The sequence below is a fragment of the Eurytemora carolleeae genome, unplaced genomic scaffold (genome assembly GCF_000591075.1).
Source record: "Eurytemora carolleeae unplaced genomic scaffold, Eaff_2.0 scaffold57, whole genome shotgun sequence".
Classification (NCBI taxonomy): domain Eukaryota; kingdom Metazoa; phylum Arthropoda; class Copepoda; order Calanoida; family Temoridae; genus Eurytemora; species Eurytemora carolleeae.
Window position 1 is genome coordinate 57996 of NW_019396351.1, and position 20983 is coordinate 78978.

The 20983-nt window shown below is 33.1% G+C and overlaps 1 protein-coding gene and 1 long non-coding RNA gene across 3 annotated transcripts in view; one reads left to right on the top strand and one right to left on the bottom strand.

Moving 5' to 3' along the window:
• Positions 1–6495: 6495 nt before the first annotated feature.
• LOC111701500 (protein RRP5 homolog) overlaps positions 6496–20983 on the bottom strand; it is a 31233-nt gene continuing 16745 nt past the window's right edge. For both annotated transcript variants that reach the window (XM_023472806.1, XM_023472805.1), the window contains exons 25-41: positions 20730–20800; positions 20241–20329; positions 19611–19714; positions 19290–19361; positions 17161–17251; positions 16558–16655; positions 16351–16435; positions 14144–14292; positions 13728–14006; positions 13321–13576; positions 13132–13252; positions 12007–12088; positions 11506–11657; positions 9959–10018; positions 8632–8720; positions 7412–7554; positions 6496–6696 (exon numbers count right to left, since the gene is read on the bottom strand). In XM_023472806.1, the coding sequence (XP_023328574.1) occupies positions 6556–6696; positions 7412–7554; positions 8632–8720; positions 9959–10018; positions 11506–11657; positions 12007–12088; positions 13132–13252; positions 13321–13576; positions 13728–14006; positions 14144–14292; positions 16351–16435; positions 16558–16655; positions 17161–17251; positions 19290–19361; positions 19611–19714; positions 20241–20329; positions 20730–20800 (2082 nt within the window). In that variant the 3' untranslated portion in view covers positions 6496–6555. The remainder of the gene's footprint in view (positions 6697–7411; positions 7555–8631; positions 8721–9958; positions 10019–11505; positions 11658–12006; positions 12089–13131; positions 13253–13320; positions 13577–13727; positions 14007–14143; positions 14293–16350; positions 16436–16557; positions 16656–17160; positions 17252–19289; positions 19362–19610; positions 19715–20240; positions 20330–20729; positions 20801–20983) is intronic.
• Positions 15090–15521, top strand: LOC111701504 (uncharacterized). Its single transcript, XR_002765208.1, has 2 exons — positions 15090–15217; positions 15481–15521. It is a non-coding gene; the product is annotated as an uncharacterized LOC111701504 (long non-coding RNA).

Consider the following 20983-nt stretch of genomic DNA (forward strand, 5'->3'; position numbering starts at 1 on the left):
GTATACTTGGATATACAAAAGGGTATACTTGGATATACAAAGGGGTATACTTGGATACTAGGGGTATACTTGGATACAAGGGGGGTATACTTTGATACTACGGGTATACTTGAATAGAAGGGGGGTATACTTAGATACCAGGGGGTATACTTGGATGCCAGGGGAGTATATTTGGATACAAGGGGGGTATACTTGGATACTACAGGTATACTTGGATACCAGGGGCGTATACATGGATACCAAGAGGTATACTTGGATACCAGGGGGGTGTACTTGGATATACAAGGGGTATACTTAGATACCAGGTGCGTATACTTGGATACCAAGAGGTATACTTGGATACCAGGGGGGTATACTTGGAGATACTAAGAGGTATACTTGGATACCAGGAGGTATAATTGGATACCAAGGGTATACTTGGATACCAGGGGGTATAATTGGATACCAGGGGGTATAATTGGATACCAGGGGTATACTTGGATACCATGGGGGTATACTTGGATACCAGATGGTGTACTGAAGGATACCAAAACAAATGATCCAGTATCAAAAGTAAAAATTCTGTGAAATCTGACATTTTTATATTTTGAGATGTATTTTAGAGAATAAGAAATGTTCAAACTTAAATATCTTATCATCCATTTTAATCTGTAAATGGTCACTAAACCAAACCCATTTTTTACTTCCTGACCCCCCCCCCCCCTACTCCTTGCTCTATACACCTACCCATTATTCTATAAGCTATCACTTTAATCCGAAAAAAGTGCATGAACCACTTATTTATTGCAGTTCATGAGTGCATAGAAATGCACGTGTGTAATCTGTATACTTATAGAGGTTAAAATCCTCATCATGTTTAGTGTACAGAGTACAGAGATCAACGAGTTAACAGCCTTTAATTGGTTTGGGGAAAAAAATCTGTCAAATTACTTTGATGATAAAACAGCTGCATGTTTAGTTATTGTTTTCAGGAAGATTCAATATTTTCCTATACTCTGTAAGAATAAATATTTACTTCATGATAATTCAAATTTTATAGTTTTGACAATCATTAGTTTTCAGGGAAATAGGAGAAAAAGATTGTATTTTACTTGACCATGAAAAAACTACCTTACCAATTCAGGATATTTTTGGGGACAATTTATATATTTGGGGGCATTCATTCAGTTTGGGGCATTTTTTTGTGGGGAAAATCTTTAACTTTATTTCAGGGTCAAATTTTTTAGGGCAAATTTTTGTTTAGTTTGGGAAAATCTCAAATCTTTGTTTTCCGGGCAAATTTAATTTTTGGTTGGCTTTTTCAGTTTGATGAATTTTGTGTATGGGAAATCTTAAATCTTTTTTTTGGGGTCAAATTTTTTTATTTAAGGGCATTTTTGAAATATATACAGTGAAACCCTTTATAAAGAATACTTCAAAAGAATTTATCAAATGTCGTCTTGACAATTTTTCAATGAGTTTTATACTATATTACGTAAATTTCAGTATTGTGAAAATAAATAAATATCCATGAATATGCGCGAACAGTTTTAAAGAGTTCCATATAATCATTTAATTAAAAAACTAAATATCTGCAACACTCCATTATCAGAAAGTGAAGAATACGACATTTGATGAATTCTTTCGATGTATTCGTTATTAAGGGTTTCACTGTAAATGGGCATTTTTTAACTTAGGGTTTATTTTTTGTTGGGAGCAAACCTTCTTATTTTTTTAGCAGAATAAAAAAATAAGGGGCATTTTTTTATAGAACAACTAGCTCAAGTTCCCGGCGTTCTTATAGAACAACTAGCACAAGTGCCTGGCGTTTCCTATGGAAGTTAAATAGCAATTAAAATTTTTTTAACATTAAATTTGGTTCAGCCGTTTGGCCAGGTATAAATAACATATATATGACAAATATATGTTTATGTGTGAAGAGCTTTATTTTATGAACTAGCTTGGTAACCTAGCTTTGCCTGGAAACTAAACTTTCCCGATCAAAATTTAAGGCAAATCGGTCAAGGGGGGTTTGAATTATGATCGTACATATAAAAACAACCAAATAGTGATTACTACTTTACATATTTATAGATAAACGAAACTTCCAACATTTTAAAACTGTATTCTGTAACGGTAAGCTTTTAATAAACTTGCATAATCATTATTATTATTATAAAGGAAAATCGAACCAAAAAGTAATCGTTTTTGATTTGTGATTGGTTTAATTTTTGCTTTTTTTTTCTCTCGGTTAAAATTTGGCATAGTGTATGAAAAGTAATTTTTTAGAGTAAATAATTTTTAAATTTGTTAAACTTCTTATATTTACAAAGCCCAAAAAGCCTGAAAAACGAAAGAAAACGATTTACAACCCAACATAAATATACCGACCTGCACTATAGCATTGTTATATCTTGATTTTTATCAGAAATCAGTTCTATTCATATAATGTATTCCAAGCTCAGAGAAACCCATCCCCCTCATTTCTAGCACCCCTCCCCCCCTCATTTACTTTTGGCTGCCAGCTCTCCTAAAGGGTGAGCTGGAAAGCAAAATACTTAGTTCGAAGGATTCTTGCTGCAATATGAAACAGTATAACAATATATTATTGTCAAGGTTTAAAAATTATCAGATATTTTAGGAGACAAATTTATTGTGAATAAGTACAAACATAAAAATGGTCGATTTTTTTCGTCACATTTTGAATAAATCTTGCAGTGATGCAAAATCAAAATCAATTCATGATTAACTATTTACACAAACATGAATAAGATTTGATTTCATATTTCATAAAAAGTGGCAAATAATAATTGGAAAAAAAACAACGTCTTCTGAAGAAAATCTGTTGTACTTAAAGTATTTGAACTTATTTTAAGTTGACGGGAATAACCTTGGAGGTGTGACCTAGAGAGAGTTGTTACTGAGTGTGGGTACTCGTGGCAGAGAAACCCCGGCCGCCATGAGCCTCCCAGGTTTACTATGCAGCACCGAGCCTCCGCTATGAAAATGCAGAACATCTTTTAAACTAAAACTTTAAAATAAATTTTTAAGTGGAATTCGATTTGATTTGTTAAAATCTTTGACTTAAACTATTCCTTCTTTAATTTTTTTTATGTTATTAACAAAATTTTAACCAATGAAATCGAATTCATTTTAGAATTTATTTTCTAAATATCTTCAATTTCGCGTGTTTTTGTATACACTTTTTACTGCAAAGCGGAGGCTCCGTGCTACATAGCAAATCTGGGAGGCTCATGGCGGCCGGGGTTCCCTCCCTATTGTACACAAGGGTAAACTCAACCACAAATACTTTATCTTAAAAGCATCAAATTCCAGATAATATAGATATGGAATCATACATCCAATAAACCTGGACAATTTGGAACAAAATTCCACTTTTTTGTAAAAATGTTTTTTTAAACCTTTTGTAAATATATTGACCTATTTTCCACAAGAAACCCCATAAAATCATAGTTCTATAGAAATATTTACATTTTGAGTCTGTTTATAGGTTGGGTTTTTGTGTATATACAGTCTATTTATTTACGTACAGGGTGACCCTCAATAGATTAATCTCTAGAGATGACTGCACGGAATTTACAGGGTGCTCAGTTAAACATGGGAATTAAATGAAGACTTCTATATCGTCTTTGTTTCAAGCGGAATTATTTCGTAAATATGAGTTTGTAGTATTACAATTAAAACATTGAACAGCGAAAACTACTAGTCTCTGGATTTCCAAAATGTGGTCTACCATTTTTTTCACCTTCAAGATGGAGATATTAGGAAATTTGTCCAGATTCCAGTTAATTAAAAATCAACAAAACTGTTCAAATGTTTAATATCTCCGTCAATTTATAAGATAGAAAGAAGGTAGACCACATTTTGGAAAGCTCATAAGACGTTCAATCTTTTTTAATACACTTTATGTCATTACTAAATACTATACAAAGGACAGGGTTGGCATGAAAAGACCCAGCCCAAAAAAAACTCACTTAAAAAAACCACCAGAAGTTGGGCTTTTTTGGGATTTATTGGGTTTGTTTTTAGAATTTTTCTAATTATTACCCTTTCAATCACTCTCATAATGATAAATTCTTCAAAAAATAAGGTCTACTATCAAATATATAGATTTTTAGGGAGTTTACAGCACTAACACATTTATTCTTTTCACACGAGTTTTCAAAATATATGTTGCGAAATAAAATCCCTTCACCATTCTTATGTGTGAGTGATCTGAAGTTTTTCGATATTTAATAGTGGTCTTCCTTCTTGAGCATATAAATATCTACCAATTAATTTGAGTAGCCCCACCCCCAATCAGAAATATGTATCCAAGTGAGAAAATAGAAGTCGTCTGAAAATTATAGAAGTATAATTTTAAAAATTGCAGTATTCCCCTTATAAAGAAGGGAGGTGATATTGTAACAGTGGGCGAGTTTTGTTGATCTTTTACGATCAGCAATTCAAGGATTTTTTGGATCGCTGAGATCATAGCTACCAAGGGGAATCATGCCCCCTTCCCCCCCCCCATTCTTTAACCCTACGGTTGGACTTTAGAGTCCTATTTTGAATCCTAACGGATTTATTTGAGTTTGCATTTGGATTCTATAAATAACCCAAGCGACGCCGAATGTTCCGTTATCTTGAAGACCCAAGCGTTGGGGAGGGGGCGGAACAACCCCGGGGTAGCTAGGGTTAAATGCGATCCTAGGATAAAGCAAAATCGAAGGAGGAGAGTTAGTTGATCGTCAGCTCCCTTAAACTGAGGTTCCCTTGAAGAATTCCCCTATTTGATGAAACTGATTTGATTCATAATATTTAGTTTGTATAAGTATCGTTCGATTTAAAGTTTGTATTTTTGTATCTTTTGTATATAAATATATTGTAAGAAAAACCGACTCGTTGAATATTTGAGAAACTCAGTGCATTGCTTTATTGATTTTTATTCATATACAATAATATTATTGTATTTGAAGAGCATTTATTACGATTCTAACCTATTATCATAACACTATTATCATTTCTCATAACTATAAAGTTCACCCATTGCTTAAATAATAAATAATCAAAGAGAATAGAATATATATTAGAGTGGAATTTAGTCTATCCCTCGGTATGAATTTTGTCAGTCCCTTTCAGCCTGAAAGGGAGTTACAAGTGTACAAATCATGTAAATGTTTACAAATTATATGCTTTGAAAATAATCCTTTAATTATGAATTAGTATGAATTTTAGTAGGTTTCAACTACTTTCAAATTGAAAAACCCATAAAAAGCCATTTCAAGAGTACAAGACTCAGTTAAACTGAAAATACATGTAACGAAAAACTGTGACGTTTAACCCTCTTTATCGAATTTAAGCCGTTCGTTGATTTTGAACTAAAGGTTCTGTTTTCATTTTGTTGGCGCCCGTTTAGCGTTACGCATAATTTTTGACAGAAGCCTCCCCAGTGCGTATATTATTCAATTTCATGGTAAGTGTGTGCGGTATAAGTTGTGAAATGTGCGTAATGTTTCAGTGTGCGTTATTGCATTTACAGGGTGTCCCATATCAAATTAGACCGCGTCAATGGGTCTAAATTACGATTTGGAGACAAATCAGAAAATTTAATTAGAATAAACCATTTTGAAAAATTTAATAAGGCTATTAGAATTTTTTTTTGCAGAAAATGCTAGATTTGTCAAGTATTTTGTTCGTACTTTGGCGTTAAAGATTAGAGATAATCTAATATGATATGGGAGACTGAACACATGCACAATGGTTCAACATATGTCCTGAGTTGGGAAGTTATGTGCTGGAAACTCCAAATACAAATTGCCTGATCTCCTTGATCTCGATATTCAAAGTGCGCTTTTAAATTGAAGATAAAGAAAATGAATGTTTTCCACAAATTCAGATTTTCTAACCCCTTCATCTTCGCAACCCAATAACGTAGATCTTATATATTTCAAACTACGAATTCTGTTGGATCAAGTAATCTAAGTTTGAAATATCAAAGGCTTAGCTCATCAGGTTGCAAAGACATAGGGATGAGAAAACTTCAGTTTGTGTCAAAGACGCAGTTCCTTTTTTATCTCTTCATCTCAGTTCTCCCTCCAGGGTAACAATTACATAACAATATTAATATATTCCAAAGAAAAAAATTAGGCGTTTCGACTTGAAACCTGATGGTTCATTTTCAGCAATGTGTTTATTATCTGTTATCCTTTTCTTCTTTGCACGGTGAACAATAATAAAATCTTTGCGGAAATTGTATGTATAAACTAAGTAAAAAAGGGACTGTAAGCGTAATTTCAAGTGATCCTCAATGCGAAGATGGCAATGCATAATTTACAACGGTACTGTAAGTGTAAATGTAAGCGTAATTTTACCTTTTCACAGCGGTTCTCTAAAAACCTTGATCTGACCCAGCTGATCAATTAAAGCTCGAGTTGTTCTGGCTTTGAGTGTTCAGTTCTGAAAAGTTTCCTTTTGTTCCTAATACAGACCGAAAAATCAATAAATATCTGAATGAACTCTTTGAAGTTAACAATATATTTAATAAATTTTACAAAAAAAAAAGTTTCCGGAAATCTAGATGTCCATGGTGTCTCCTGTGTTTTTAGCATTGAGGTATTGAAGAGCAGAGCGTCGTACTTCTCCTTGCTGTTCCTCAGTACCATGCACCTTCTCGAACTCAAGCCAACGACCAAACAGTGACTTCATCTTCTTAGCCTAGAATAAAGTTATTAAAGGAATTGTTTAGAGTTCACAGAATGTCATTGTCCAATTCACGACAGACAACAGTATTCTAAAAATTTTGCTTAGCCAAGAATGAATGAGATATCCCTTTTACAAAAAATGATTTTAAATTGAGATTTCTCAAAAAAAACGTTCCCTGGCTGATTTTTACCATCGATTTCCCCTCAGAATTTCACAATTTTCAAGATAAAAAACTCTCACATTATTTCAACCGTTGTAAATCGGATGGTACTTTTTCAGATAGAGTAACATGAAATTACGTGTTTCTATTTGAGGTTGAGGTTACATTGATTTTTTATTCAGTTTAATCCAAAACTTTGGAGACATCAAACTAAGTTATAAAATGTCTTCTTTTAAACCTACTGAATAATGATAGTGGAATGCTGCAGATATTTAGTTTTTTAACTCAATAATTATATGGAACTCTTTTAACTGATCCCGCATATTTCATGGGTATTGATTTATTTTTACAATTACTAAGATGTAGGTCAAATAGTAAAAAAAAAACCATTGAAAAATTGCCAAGACGACATCGTATAAATTCTTAAGATATCTCCTAAATTCTGGATTAAACTGTAGTAATCAGAACTTGTCTACGAGTATGAAATTGCAAAAATAGGCACATTGGGAAAAGTATTAAGTTTTAAAATGACAAACAACTCGAGAAAATACTGTACAAAAAAAGAACCTGCAGTCCTAGCGTTGAAATCCTTGCGTAGAGAGCCCTTGCTGCACTAGTATCTCCTATCCTCGTAAGCTGGTCGGCGTAACTGGTCCACAGGTCAACACGCTTAGGATGGGAGGTCACTAACTTTTCATACATTGTCTTCCCTGAACATCACCAATCAAATCATATCATATCATAGTCCACAATGTTTCGGTTAGAGTTTCAATTATTTCCCAATTTCTGGATTTTCAACCCGATCTATATTTTTCAGTTGAATGTCTAATATCAAGGAAAATTAATATTCATGAACAGTATTTTTTATACTTTATATTTACAACATTCCTATCATTCAGGGGTGTATACAGAAATTTTACCCGGGGGCTTATCATTTTCTGATATTCCAGGGGCCGGTTACTGAACTGGGGGGTTGTGTAGTTATTCGATTAGGATAGTTTTTAAATAGCAAATCTTTTTCCTAAAAAAAATACAAAATGATCCCAAAGCAAACGTGTTGGAATGACGATGGTTTTTGGATCATTTTCGGGTGATTTATTGAATAAATCTCGCCCGCGCTTTGGTTTACAGGGTTACCCATAGTCAAGTTTTTAAGACAATGGCACAACAAAAAACGTTGGGGTGTATGACTTTTAACTAATCTTGAGCAGAACAAAATAATAGGAAGACTTTGATAACAAAATGGAAATAGATTTATTGATATTTCGTTTTTATTTGTATGCGTGAGCTTGTGCCCACAACCCTTATCCAAAAATAAATTATTAAAGTTAAAATTGAATAAATCTCATTTCATGGTCAAAATTGACTAAGTGAAAGAAATGCAAATGTTTAGAATAAAAAATCTAGAAAGCATGCTTTCTTTCTTACACGTAACCACATTTTCACTCTATAAGAAGATATAAGCGAAAAACGACAAAAAAACGAACCAACTGAAGGAATATCAATAGAAACTTTGAGGACTGAATCCCCTAGGGAAATACTGAATATTTTCTTGAAAATTCATTCACCTCCTTTCGAACATCATTTTCCACCTCAGAGGCAAGAAGTTAGGTATTTTTGCGAGGACACTTTTTTTAACGGTTTTTATTCGTTGAATTAAGAAAAATACATAGAATTTAGGGTAAAGTGTATATAACTTTCATTTTAATTTAGAATTTTTCATTTTTCCCAAAGAGAAGAGAGCTTATTATTAGGAAAAATCCGAACACTTTAAATGAATCTTGTACCTGTCTCTGGATCCCCATATCTAAATTCAATCTGTGCAAACTTAGCGGATATATCTGTAGCATCCCTAGCCTCCAGGTTCTGTAGGGATCTGGAGTAATTTTATTAAAACTATTTTAAACTTCTTAACTCCGATAACACCCCCTCCACCACCCCGCAGGCGGTTCTAGTCTTATTCTTTACAGAAGAAATAGCCTTTATTTTTGACAAAAACTTATTTGCAAATTTAAAAAACCCATATTTTTCACTTTTTCGTTTTCTGTATTATAAATTAAAATTGTTTCTAGCATGTGCTTACTTATTCATTTTCAATATATTTCAATAGAGTTTCTGTAAACTAAAAACAAAACATTGTTATAAATTATTACTAATAGAATATTCTGAGAATTTTAATTGCCAGACTCAGAAATGTTTTAAGATTACATGTAGATTGAAGAAAGTAAAATTTTAGTGTCAAGCTTATGTGTTATTTTTTCACTTATAGATCATTCATACCGATAATTGGGATTTCAAAAGGAAAAAAATGAAAAATTTAAATAGTTTGTTTTTAAAACGTTTCAGACAACGAGGTTATAGTGTATAGAGTGATGATGTACGCTAATCCTTTATTAATTGTATAGGCCAGGAACTATACCGAGAGCTTACTGCATATTTGTTTATTTTAAGGAGATTCTAGCCTAACCTATAATATTAGTAAACAATTGTAAGTGTACAGTACAGAATTTAGCATTTGTTTCTTCTATTTAGTAAATGCTTGCTTATAAATGTAATGGTAGAGTAAGGAATATCAACAGTTGATGGACTCTGAACAACCCGGTATCTCAGTGGGTCGTTGCTCACTCCACAAGTCCACACTCTACGCACACTGACAAGATTATCAGAGGACGACATTTAAAACACCCATTTTTTACAATTTGGACTACCATCATTTGAACTACTGATCTTTAATAAAATATTAAATATTTGCAAATTTTTTTAAGCTTTTACTACAGACATGATGTTATTTACTGTAGTTCTTTTTTTTAGATTTTTAAACTAATTTATTTTGTTCATTTAAACTTGCCTTGAACTGAGCAGTTCTTATTACCACAAATTTTCTGTTTTAAACTAATGTTCAATTAAAATACTTGACTTAAAAACATTTTTAAATGATGTGTTGCTGTTCAAACGTTCAGAGAACACAAGACAGTAGTTCAAGCAGCATATAAAATGCCTTCCATAGAGATGACGTGTCGTCTTATTTAAGATATTCATAGCAGTGTTAGTAAAGTATGGGTTAAATCTTAAATGTAAAAATAGTCGGAATAAACTAATTAAAAAACCGCCTACCTCGTGAACACAAATCTACCATCCTCCACTCGTGTGTTCTTGTAATAAAACAATCCAAATCTGAAAATTTTTAAATATCATCTTTTTCTTAAATAATATGTTATTGGTCATAAACCGCGGTAATTCCTTCCCGTCTCCATCCCCTCTGCTCTATAATGTTCCAGGAAAAATAAACAGATTTTTAAATTTAAAATTGACAAATGCCCCAAATTTCCAAATTTTGAATGGAAAGAGAAAATTGATGATCTAATACGGCTCTTATAGAGGTGTTAATAAGAAAAAGTCAGAAATCCAATGCCTTAAAAGTAAGTTCCATCTTCAAAGAAAGCAAATTATTAATGTTAAAATTTAATAACTTGTTATTAACAAATTGTGCAATATTGTGATAGACCGAATTTTCTACAATAAGTTTTAAAAATTTAAAGTTTCTTTTTCTTGTGACATTTAGTTTAAAAATTAGTTTTATTTTGTATCTTGAAACAGTGTATGTATACGTTTCATTGTAATCGTTTCTTTTAACAGTGTAATAGTTTCTTGTAACAGTGTAATAGTTTCTTATAAAAGTGTATTAGTTTCTTGTAACAGTGTATTAGTTTCTTGTAACAGTGTAATAGTTTCTTTTAGTGTAATAGTTTCTTTTAACCGTTTATTGGTTTCTTGTAACAGTGTAATAATTTCTTTTAGTGTAATAGTTCCTTTTAGTTCAATAGTTTCTTTTAACAGTTTATTGGTTTCTTGTAACAGTGTATTAGTTTCTTGTAACAGTGTAATAGTTTCTTGTAACAGTGTAGTAGTTTCTTGTAACAGTGTAATAGTTTCTCGCAACAGCGTAATAGTTTTTTGAAATAGTGTAATAGTTTCTTGTAACAGTGTAATAGTTTCTAGTTACAGTGTAATAGTTTTTTGAAATAGTGTAATAGTTTCTTGTAACAGTGTAATAGTTTCTTGTTACAGTGTAATAGTTTTTTGAAATAGTGTAATAGTTTCTTGTAACAGTGTAATAGTTTCTTGTTACAGTGTAATAGTTTTTTGAAATAGTGTAATAGTTTCTTGTAACAGTGTAATAGTTTTTTGAAATAGTGAGTGTAATAGTTTCTTGTAACAGTGTAATAGTTTTTTTAAAGTGTAATAGTTTCTTGTAACAGTGCAATAGTTTCTTGTAACAGTGTAATAGTTTCTTAAAACAGTGTATTAGTTTCTTGTAACAGTGTAATAGTTTTTTTAAAGTGTAATAGTTTCTTGTAACAGTGTAATAGTTTTTGAAATAGTGTAATAGTTTCTTTTAACAGTGTAATAGTTTTTTGAAACAGTGTAATAGTTTCTTTTAACAGTGTAATAGTTTCTTGTAACAATGTAATAGTTTCTTGTAACAGTGTAATAGTTTCTTGTAACGGTGTAATAGTTTCTTGTAAAAGTGTAATAGTTTGTTGAAACGGTGTAATAGTTTCTTGTAACAGTGAAATAGTTTGTTGTAACAGTGTAATTGTTTCTTGTAACAGTGCAATAGTTTGTTAAAACGGTCTATTACTTATTAAGTATTAACCCACCTGACCCAGACTTCTTTCACTTTGCTGAACTTCTTTGCTAAAATTTTAAATATATTCTCGGCTTCAAGCTGTTTCCCAGACTTTGAGAATATATCCGCCATCTGGGAGTACACCTTGTACTCGTCGTTCCTCTCCAGGGCACTTTTCAAAACCTAAACAACATAAACATAACCCACTAAACTTAATAGAGAGGACTTAAATGTCGTCTTTGATTTTTACACTCGTGTCATTCAAGCATATTCCAAACACTACTTAAATTTACGTTTTGTGAAATGACAACTGATTTTTGGATATTGTTATTAAGTTATCAATTGACTTTAATTCACTAAAAAATTGGTTGGACCGAATATAGAAAAAAATCGTACTGGACCAAACATGGATCCCGGTAATGTTGGTCAAAGGGCGGTACATTTTTTAAAAGTTGAAAATTTAAGATTTAAGGCAAAACTGAAAATCCAATCCTAAAGATAAGGTAGACGGAGCACACTGATGTTCTCTCACCTTCTGCAAGGATTCCGGGTTGCCGAATGTATTCTCTAGATTGAGCCAGGCCAAATACACGTTCAATATCTCACCCTCCTCCCTGACATAATCATATATAAAGGGACAGTCTACGTAGAGTGGTCTGCGTTTATTTCATTACAATGAGCTCGATTTTTTATTTTAAGTTTTGATTGTTAACAAACTTTTTTTTTAGAGTTACAAGTTTACAAGCAAACAAAGAGAAGCAGTTGTTTAATAGCTTTACTCTGATTCCATGACAAAGGGTAAGCTGCTTCATAGCTTCTTACAAATCAAAATTTAAATCGAATGTGGTCTTCATGTGACGCCAAAATTAAATTGGACTATTCACAACAGCACAGTATCGTTCATGTTCACTATCATCATTAAAAAGCAAAATTAACAATTCAAAACAAAACGTAATATGGGGGGGGGGGGGTGATGTGATGTTTTTTTGCCGAGTCAAAAAAGTCAATGTTTTCCAATTTTTTTATTCTAAACATTTCTTTTCAACTATTGACCCTGACAGTACTGAGTACACTGTAGGTATATCACTCAACTCTCAAGCAAAAATCGATGAGAATATTGCCAATTACTTCTTAAAAACCTAACCTAACAACAAGTGCTTAATAGTGCTAAAATGTACGGTAAAGGGCTATAGAAAAGCACAAGTGAGTTAGAACCGTAAAATCAAAGCCCAAGGCGTTGCGACACTTCAAAGTCGACCCTGTCTTAATGATTGACGAGACTTTAAATAAGCAGGCTGAATCTAGGTGATATTTAAAAACGACCCAGACGCAATCTAAAAATCGCGGTGCAAACTTCAAAGATCGTTTTTCCAATTTTATTTAGGATTAAGATATTGTTTAATAAAAGTTTAATAAAAGTCAACTTTAACATCTTAAAAAATTTAAATACAAAAAAAATCTTAATATCTTCTGTAATTTAGAAAGCAGAAAAATGGCACAACATTTTTGAAATCGCCGAAAGAATGCCGCAAACTTTTTTAAAGGTCAAATCTTCTCACCAATTTAAGAATAATATTAAATAATGTATAAATAATTGTAAAAATGACAATTTAAGAGTAGCAAACTTAAGGGGAAGCAAAGATGACAAAATATTAACCTGAAATTAATCCTCTGTATTGCCCTGGTCGCTACTGCCCTGGCCTGATCGTACTGGCAGGTCTGCAGGTAGAAGGCCATGTACTGGATCCAAACAAGGGAGGAGTCGGGACTTGATAAAACTAAAATAGAAAACAATTTAACAATATTTCAAATATGATAAAGCATTTTGTTAAAACGCATAATTAACCTAATTTCTCAAATTCTTGTGAAGACGAAGGTGGAAGGTTTTCTCCGTCAAGAACTTTCTTTTCCTCGCGCTCCGCGGCAATTTCTTCTTTCCGGCGCAGCTCTTTAGCTTCCTTTTTTCCTACGTGCTTCTTGCTTGTATCTGCTTCTGATTCCTCCGCCTCAGCCTCCTCGTCTCCCCAGATGGACACCTGCCCCCAGGCGGGTAAGGTCACACTTGTCAGAGAAAAATCCCAGCCAGGGTCTGCCAGAACAACCTTCAAAATGATAAAATTAAATAAGTTAGTCAACTGAACTCCTTTTAGACCATTCAAAGTTTAAAAGTGTGAAAAAAAAAATTAAGTGACCGACTAACCCATTTCAATAGTTAAATTAATTGTTTTGTTTAAACCATTTCATCCAATGTACCTTTTCTTTCTCTTTCACCGGGTCTTTCAGAGTTGGCTCTTCACTACCAGTGTCTTCGGTTTTCTTGGACTTTGATTCCGATTTCTTCTTCTTTTTACCTCTCCTATTTCTCTTCTTCTCTGGGGTACCAGTTTCTAATTCGACGCTGGGTTTTGAGGAAGACTCGGTGTTGGGTTCAGCGGACGATTCCAAAGTTGTGTCTTTTTCGACATTGGTAGCTTTGCGCTTCTTAGCAACCTTCGGTGACACAGGGTTGGGTGGCACAAAGTCGGGTAAAATCTAAATTAATAACAATGAGGTCAGTGAATTCCAGTTTTCTTGAATTCAATTTAGAGAATTTTATCAGTTGTTACAAGCAATTAAAGAACACTAAAAAGAAATCTGAGACATTGCTATGATGTTGATAAAAACATTACCTCTGATTTGTTATCAACATGTTTAGCAGGAGACTTCTGTTCAGGCGCAGAATTCAGGAGTTCAGGAGCGGAAGTCTGAACCGAGGCAAGGAGTTGAGAAACAGAGGATTCAGATTCAGTTCTCATCCTTTTCGATTTTCCACTGTCATCTTAACAAGGCTTTATTTGTTTCTAGTTTGTTTTCTCGATTGTACTCTTTACCATTTAACATTACGCCTACTTAGATTACAACTATTGACTTAATACTAATTAACATTGTGACTGCTTTAAACAAATTACACCGTCTCTATTTTAAACTTTTATATTATGTCTACTTTAAACTTATTAACCAAGTGTCTACTTTAAACTTTCAATATAATGTCGACTTTATTTATATCAACTTTGTATCTACATCAACCTTTTTAACATTGTATCTACTTCAAACTTATTAACATTGTGTCTACTTTAAACTGATGAACATTATGTCGACTTTGAACTAATTAACATTGTATTTACTTTTAACTTATCAACATTGTGCCTACTTTAAACTAATAAACACTATGTCTACGTTAAACTTATTAACAATGTGTCAACTTTATATGTATAAACATTGTGTCTACTTTATACTAATTAACATTGTGCCTATTCTAAACCTATTAACATTGTGTCTACTGTAAAATCTAAACTATTATTCTAGGATAAACTACAGCCTGTGAGAAGATTTGTGAATCAGTGTGATCCTGTCAAGAACTTTCTATGCAGGGTGATTGAATATGAACAATAAACTCTTATTAATCCCGCACTATTCAAGTTAAAATAATGTTAAATGCAATTTCTACCTGTTTTTTAAAAATTACGATATGAAATGAAACTGTATTTTATCAAGCATATTTATCAACAAGCATTTTATAGAAACTATTAATGGCACAATTTAAATGTAACTCTGTAAATGATTTATAACCTACAATGAACTAGTGCTTATGGTTCTTTACATTCGCAGGAGAAGTTACATTGTACATGGAGAACTTGAAACCTGATAAACACTAATTGAAGACATTTGGATCAGCGTGTGAGAAAACCAAACCGCCATCAAATGTAAGATTTTTATTAGAAAGCTTGGGACGTCGTTGTGTTTTGTGAAATATTCTTATGTGCCTTTTAAAACTGATGATTAAGCTTTTATAAAGTCTTCATATGTTGCTTTGAATCCATTTATCTGGTCACAACATATCACCAGACGTAACATTTTGAAATATTGGATTTTAATGTGTATTGTTAAGTAACTTTGTCTGGTCGCAAGATTTTACCAAACATTGCATTTTATAAATTTATAATACTAATTAATTGTTATATTTCAGCTTCACAGCTAGATGATCAAGAAATAAATTCTAAAAGTATGTACTAGACTTGATTATTCTGTGTACGGGGTGGCGTATAAACAATACATTGGTTAAATAGTTATGCACTTCTATTGTTCCGACGCTGAAAGTTATAGAGAGATAAACTAAAAACTGAAAAGTGCACATCTACTTTTACTAATTAACATTTAAAATTGTGTCTACTTAAAACTAATTAACACTGTGTCTGCTTTATACTTATTAGCATTGTGTCTGTTTAAAACTTATTAACATTGTGTCTACATTAACCTTATTAATATTGTGTCTAATTTAAACTAATTAAGATTATGTTTACTTTAAACTAACAACACTGCATCTGCTTTAAACTAATTAATATTGCGTCTACTTTAAATAATAATAATTGAACCTACATTCAAATCAAATCAAATCAAATCAAATCAAATCAAATCAAATCAAATCAAATCAAATCTAACTAACATTGTGTCTACTTTATACTGATTAACATTATGTCGACTTTAAACAAATTAACATTGTATCTACTTTTAACTTATCAACATTCAACATTGTGCCTACTTTAAACTAATTAACAAACTTATCAAGATTGTCTCTACTTTATACTAATAAGCATTGCGTCTATTTTAAACTAATTAAATTTGTGTCTACTCTGAACTTAACTAATTCACATCGTATCTATTTGAAACTAATTAAAAGTGTGTTTGCTTCAAACTATTTTACATCTTGTTTCCTTAAACCAATAACTTAATAAGCAAGGGCAAAAATCTCTACATATAGTTTTGTTAAAATATATTCATTTCTGAGATTTCAAATTTAAATAAAAATATACCACAGAGCTTGCAACTAATTTATTACCTAATGAATTATGCCTGTCTCTTCTCTTCTTCCCCTGAAGTCTGTGCTGTCGGTCATTTAGTCCAATAATCTCATCGCCAGATACCTGGACAGTAAGACAGGTCGACTTATTAAAAATTCTAAAGATGTATGTTTCTTTTTAATCAAGCTTTTTGTTAAAATTACCGACTTTTTAGGTTTTATATCTAATTTCCAATTTTTTGTTACCTGTATATTTATATTGGTCAGTTTATCCACAACCAGCTCTGTATCTTCTCCAGCCAAATCATTGAGATGGATAACAGTCGGAGTGTACACCAAACACCCTACAACAAAACTACTTTATTAACATGACGGGATTACGGAATCCGCTTAGTCACCAATTTTCCTTCTCAAGTCGGATTTAATACTTAATGAGAAGCAGTCAAACTTTGGTATTGCTAGTTCAAATGCTTAGTTGCAATCTCTGCTACAACATAGAAACGGTTAAATAATCTGTGTACTTGGTTGAACTATCTCTCACTTTTCATAAATTCCAAACTCTGAATTCAATTCAAGAAAAACCCAGATCAATTAAACTGTACGCGTTTTATGTTGAGTGAAAAACGGGATTGGCAGTACGAAATTGCAGTCATAAAGTAAAGATGGGGTTCTTTTTTCGTTTTTTTTTTACTTTTGAAGGCACCGCGCCAATACTGTGAACTTGTGAAGATTCCAATATTTAAAAACAGTATTCTGTAAAAGTTTTTCATCCTACGAGGAAATATTAGGGAAAAACCAAATGGTATCCATAATTTTTGTTCTTTTATCAAATATGAATGTATGAGTAACCTGCAAATTTAGCTGGGCTGGTCACTGATACAATTCTTAGGTTCAGTTCAGTCCGAGTTAAAATAATCTTTCCTTTAACGTTGGATCCAACCTAAAATATTAATCAATTATTAACTCAATTTATCATTATTATTAACGGACAATCCGGCATTTGATGAAATAGAGGTTGGCGCTCCTAGACGTTGAAACGTATACATGGGGACCGTGGTTTGTTATTCCCTATTACTATTACAATTACTATAACACCAACCATCGCTCGATGAGGTAGGGGTCGGTGCTCCTCTCCCACATAACGTTTCAAAAGGATAATGTTTCCACTACCCCGGTAGGAGGCTTATTGCTGGGCGGATCGCCTGGAACAGAACCATTTCAGGTTCTCTTCGTTTTTTTTAGATTGGTCAATATCTTACTGAGCTATTTGTAGACTTTTAGGAGCCAAGCCTCTATCACAGTGGCCATCCTCCTTCCTCTTTCCAGCAGGACCACCGCCTCCCAAGTAGGCTCTGAGGACGGACTGGCGTGCTCTGTCCATTGGTCACAGCTTTTGCCTGGACCTAAAGTGCATGGTTCACAGATATGCTGGACAGTGCTTTGTTTAGAGCCTGGCGCATCGGGAAGTCTGTTAGTATACCCACTTCCTTCTGGATGGCCATCAACACCTTGGTGTATGGGTCCATCGGCCATTCCAACTGGATCTGAAGTACTGCATGTATAAATCAAGTTCTTCCTTTTGCATACAGCAATCCAGAGGTAGTTGGCCTGTCAGATCATGATGCGGTCCTTTATTGGCATCAATCCAGCATGCATAAAGGGAGAAAGACTTACAACAGGGAGCTACCTGAGACAGCTCCATTTCTAGAAACTCCCTAGGTATATCAGGAGGTCTAACTGAAGCAGCTCCATTTTTTGAACTCCTTAATTTGTATTGTTGTTTACATGTCATATGGACGCAGTAGAACACATTTCCTACTCATAGATTTTGAGAATCAGGAGTAAACAATTTCTTGAAAATTCCCCGCAATTCAGGGGTCTAAAATATACTTTATCTCCGGTTGATAACGAGGGAAAATATATAATCATTTCACCTACACAATGCATGGTTTTGCTCCAGGTGGTACAGTGTTGGAGTCTGTAGATGAGAAGGATGTAGGAGTGAAGATTTCTGACACATTGAAACCTTCAAGTCAATGTTAAGCTGCAGGATTGAAAGCAAACCAACTAGTAGGACAAATGTCTAGATCTTTTACATATCGAGACAAATACAATTGGATAAGACTGTACAAGGTTTATGTGAGACCTAATCTAGAATATGCTGTCCATGCATGGTCACCCTTGAACCAGAAGGATATTGACCTCCTAGAGGATGTCCAGAAAAGAGTTGTGAGAATGACAGCAGGACTGAAGCCAGGAACCTACCAAGACAAGCTGAAAGAATTAGGCTTACCCTCCCTAGAGGAGAGAAGAAGAAGAGGTGACATGATACAAACCTCGAAAATATTGCACCAGCATGATGATGTTTGCGAAACCTGGTTTACTAGGTTAAATTCAGCCTCTACAGTAAGCACAAGGTTGAATTCAGCTATAATCAACCTGGAGATGAAGAGAACAAACCTTGGCATTAGAAAAAACTTTTTTTCTATTTGAGTTGTTAAAGTCTGGAACCAACTGCCTGAGGCAATGGTCCATGCTTTTAAAAACAGTTATGATGAGCATAGAAATGCAGCCATGGATCCAGAATAATAAATGATGACCTGACCCGCCACTTCATTCTTGCATGATGCAGGACCTTGGCGGTGAAACTATCAACGTATCAACGTATACCCCTGCCCCATATCTTAATTCTCCAAGCAGAAGATAGATATGTTTCCGCGGAATGGAAAATTTTTTTGTAAAGGGTTTTATTTGCTGAATTGAAGAAAATAATCTTTTTTATGAGAGACTGAATAAATATAAGGGTAGAATCATGGACTGAAAAAATGTCAAAAATCCCTCGCAGAGGTTAACTTCCACCTATGACCATGAAATTCATATTCATATTTTGTAGATTTTTGTGTGTTTAACACAAAAATTTAGGTTTTTTAATTCTTTATACGTTTAGGAAGTTGATATTATTCCATAAATTATCCTACCTCTGGTATATTCACACAAACTGCTGCTTTTGTAATAATTCCTGGATCACAACTAACCTCTAATACACCAGCCTGTATAGTAGACAATACATTAGTACACCAATCTGTACAGTAGACAATACAGCACAGCACAGTATATTATAGTATATTTACATATTAGCTATAGCTGACCAAACGGCTGGACCGAATAGGCTGAAATTTTTTCAAAATTCAAATATTTTTTTTTCATGGGCAACGCCGGACACTTTAGATAGTTAATAAATTACAAAATTTGAAATGTTTTTATTGTTATCTTATCCGAAATAAATCTATGTAACGAACCTGATAGTCTACAAATAGAACCATTGCTGGAACCCTGTCTCCGGGTTTAAGTTGAGAATCCCCAAGGTTGGATTGAGGAGCTAAACTCACATGACCGGATACATCTTAAAATTTTACAGTTTTCATACGTCACAAATTTGAGAAATCCAGATCAAGTTTGTTTCAATTCTGTACAGGGCTCAGGAGAGGATTTGGATCCTGGATCCACCGTGAAAAAAATGGATCTGGATGAAACTAGATACAGGTCATAAAGTTTTCTTAAAGATTTGCTATTTTTTTTTAAACAGACAGACAAAATTAAACTTTTTTGTTTTGAGCTTACTTTTATACTTAAAACTTAATTCATAAACCATTCAGAGATTATGATTTTCAATGATAACTCATAAAAGTTAACAGTTGAGATGTGCGTTTTGAGAGTAACAAGTTGATTTTTAATTTTTTTGCAGGTTTTGATATTTTTCTGTTTTGATACGGATCCGTGGATACGCATATTTTTTGCGGATCCGGATCCAGGAGGATAAAATATTGCAGATCCAACAGATCCAGATCCTATGCAATAAATTTCTGCAGTCGAATTAAAAGTTAAAAAGAGTATAAAACACCCTGAAAAGTAAATAAGTCATCGTTTACCAAGGATGGCTCCCATATCAGTAATCTCTTTGACGGTTGCAGTCAATAAATCTCCAATACGAATACTAGACAGCTTCTCGGACTTAGACCTGAAAATAAAACCTTAGTAAACCAGGGCTGAAATGAAACATGATAATAATAGTATGAAACATGAATATTCCATAATACGATTCTCTCGGAAATTTTATTTCAAAACCATTTTGTGAATTTTCTTTATTGATCCTTAAACCTAATTTTCATGCTGGAGTCTAAATTTCCCACAAAAAAAATATATGTTTACGGTTTAAATTATAATTTTTTGCCTTTGCCAATTTAATTAATTAAAAAACACCGAGTTTGAGAATCCAGACATCTACAAATCAATCAAAATAATTTTAATATTAATATTTTCACTGTATCCTGGTGTTAATATCTTATTACTTCCCCCTGGCCTTGCCCCCTTTCTCACTGATGACTTTCAAAGATTGATGATTTAGAAAACTCCCTAACCTGAGTAAAGCTAAATCCTGTAGTATTCCCTTCATGACATCAACAGTTTCAGAGCTTTTTATCGGCATATCCTGCAACATAGATTGTGATAGATTACAATCTCGGTACCCGATAATTCATTGCATGGTATTTTTATTAAATGTATTATACATTTGTTAGGTAATTGGCTGACATAAGGAATCGGACCGGTGTAGTGGTATGGCTCAAATTTGGTTGTCTGTCCGACGTTAGGCTTTTAAACTATGTCAGGCTGA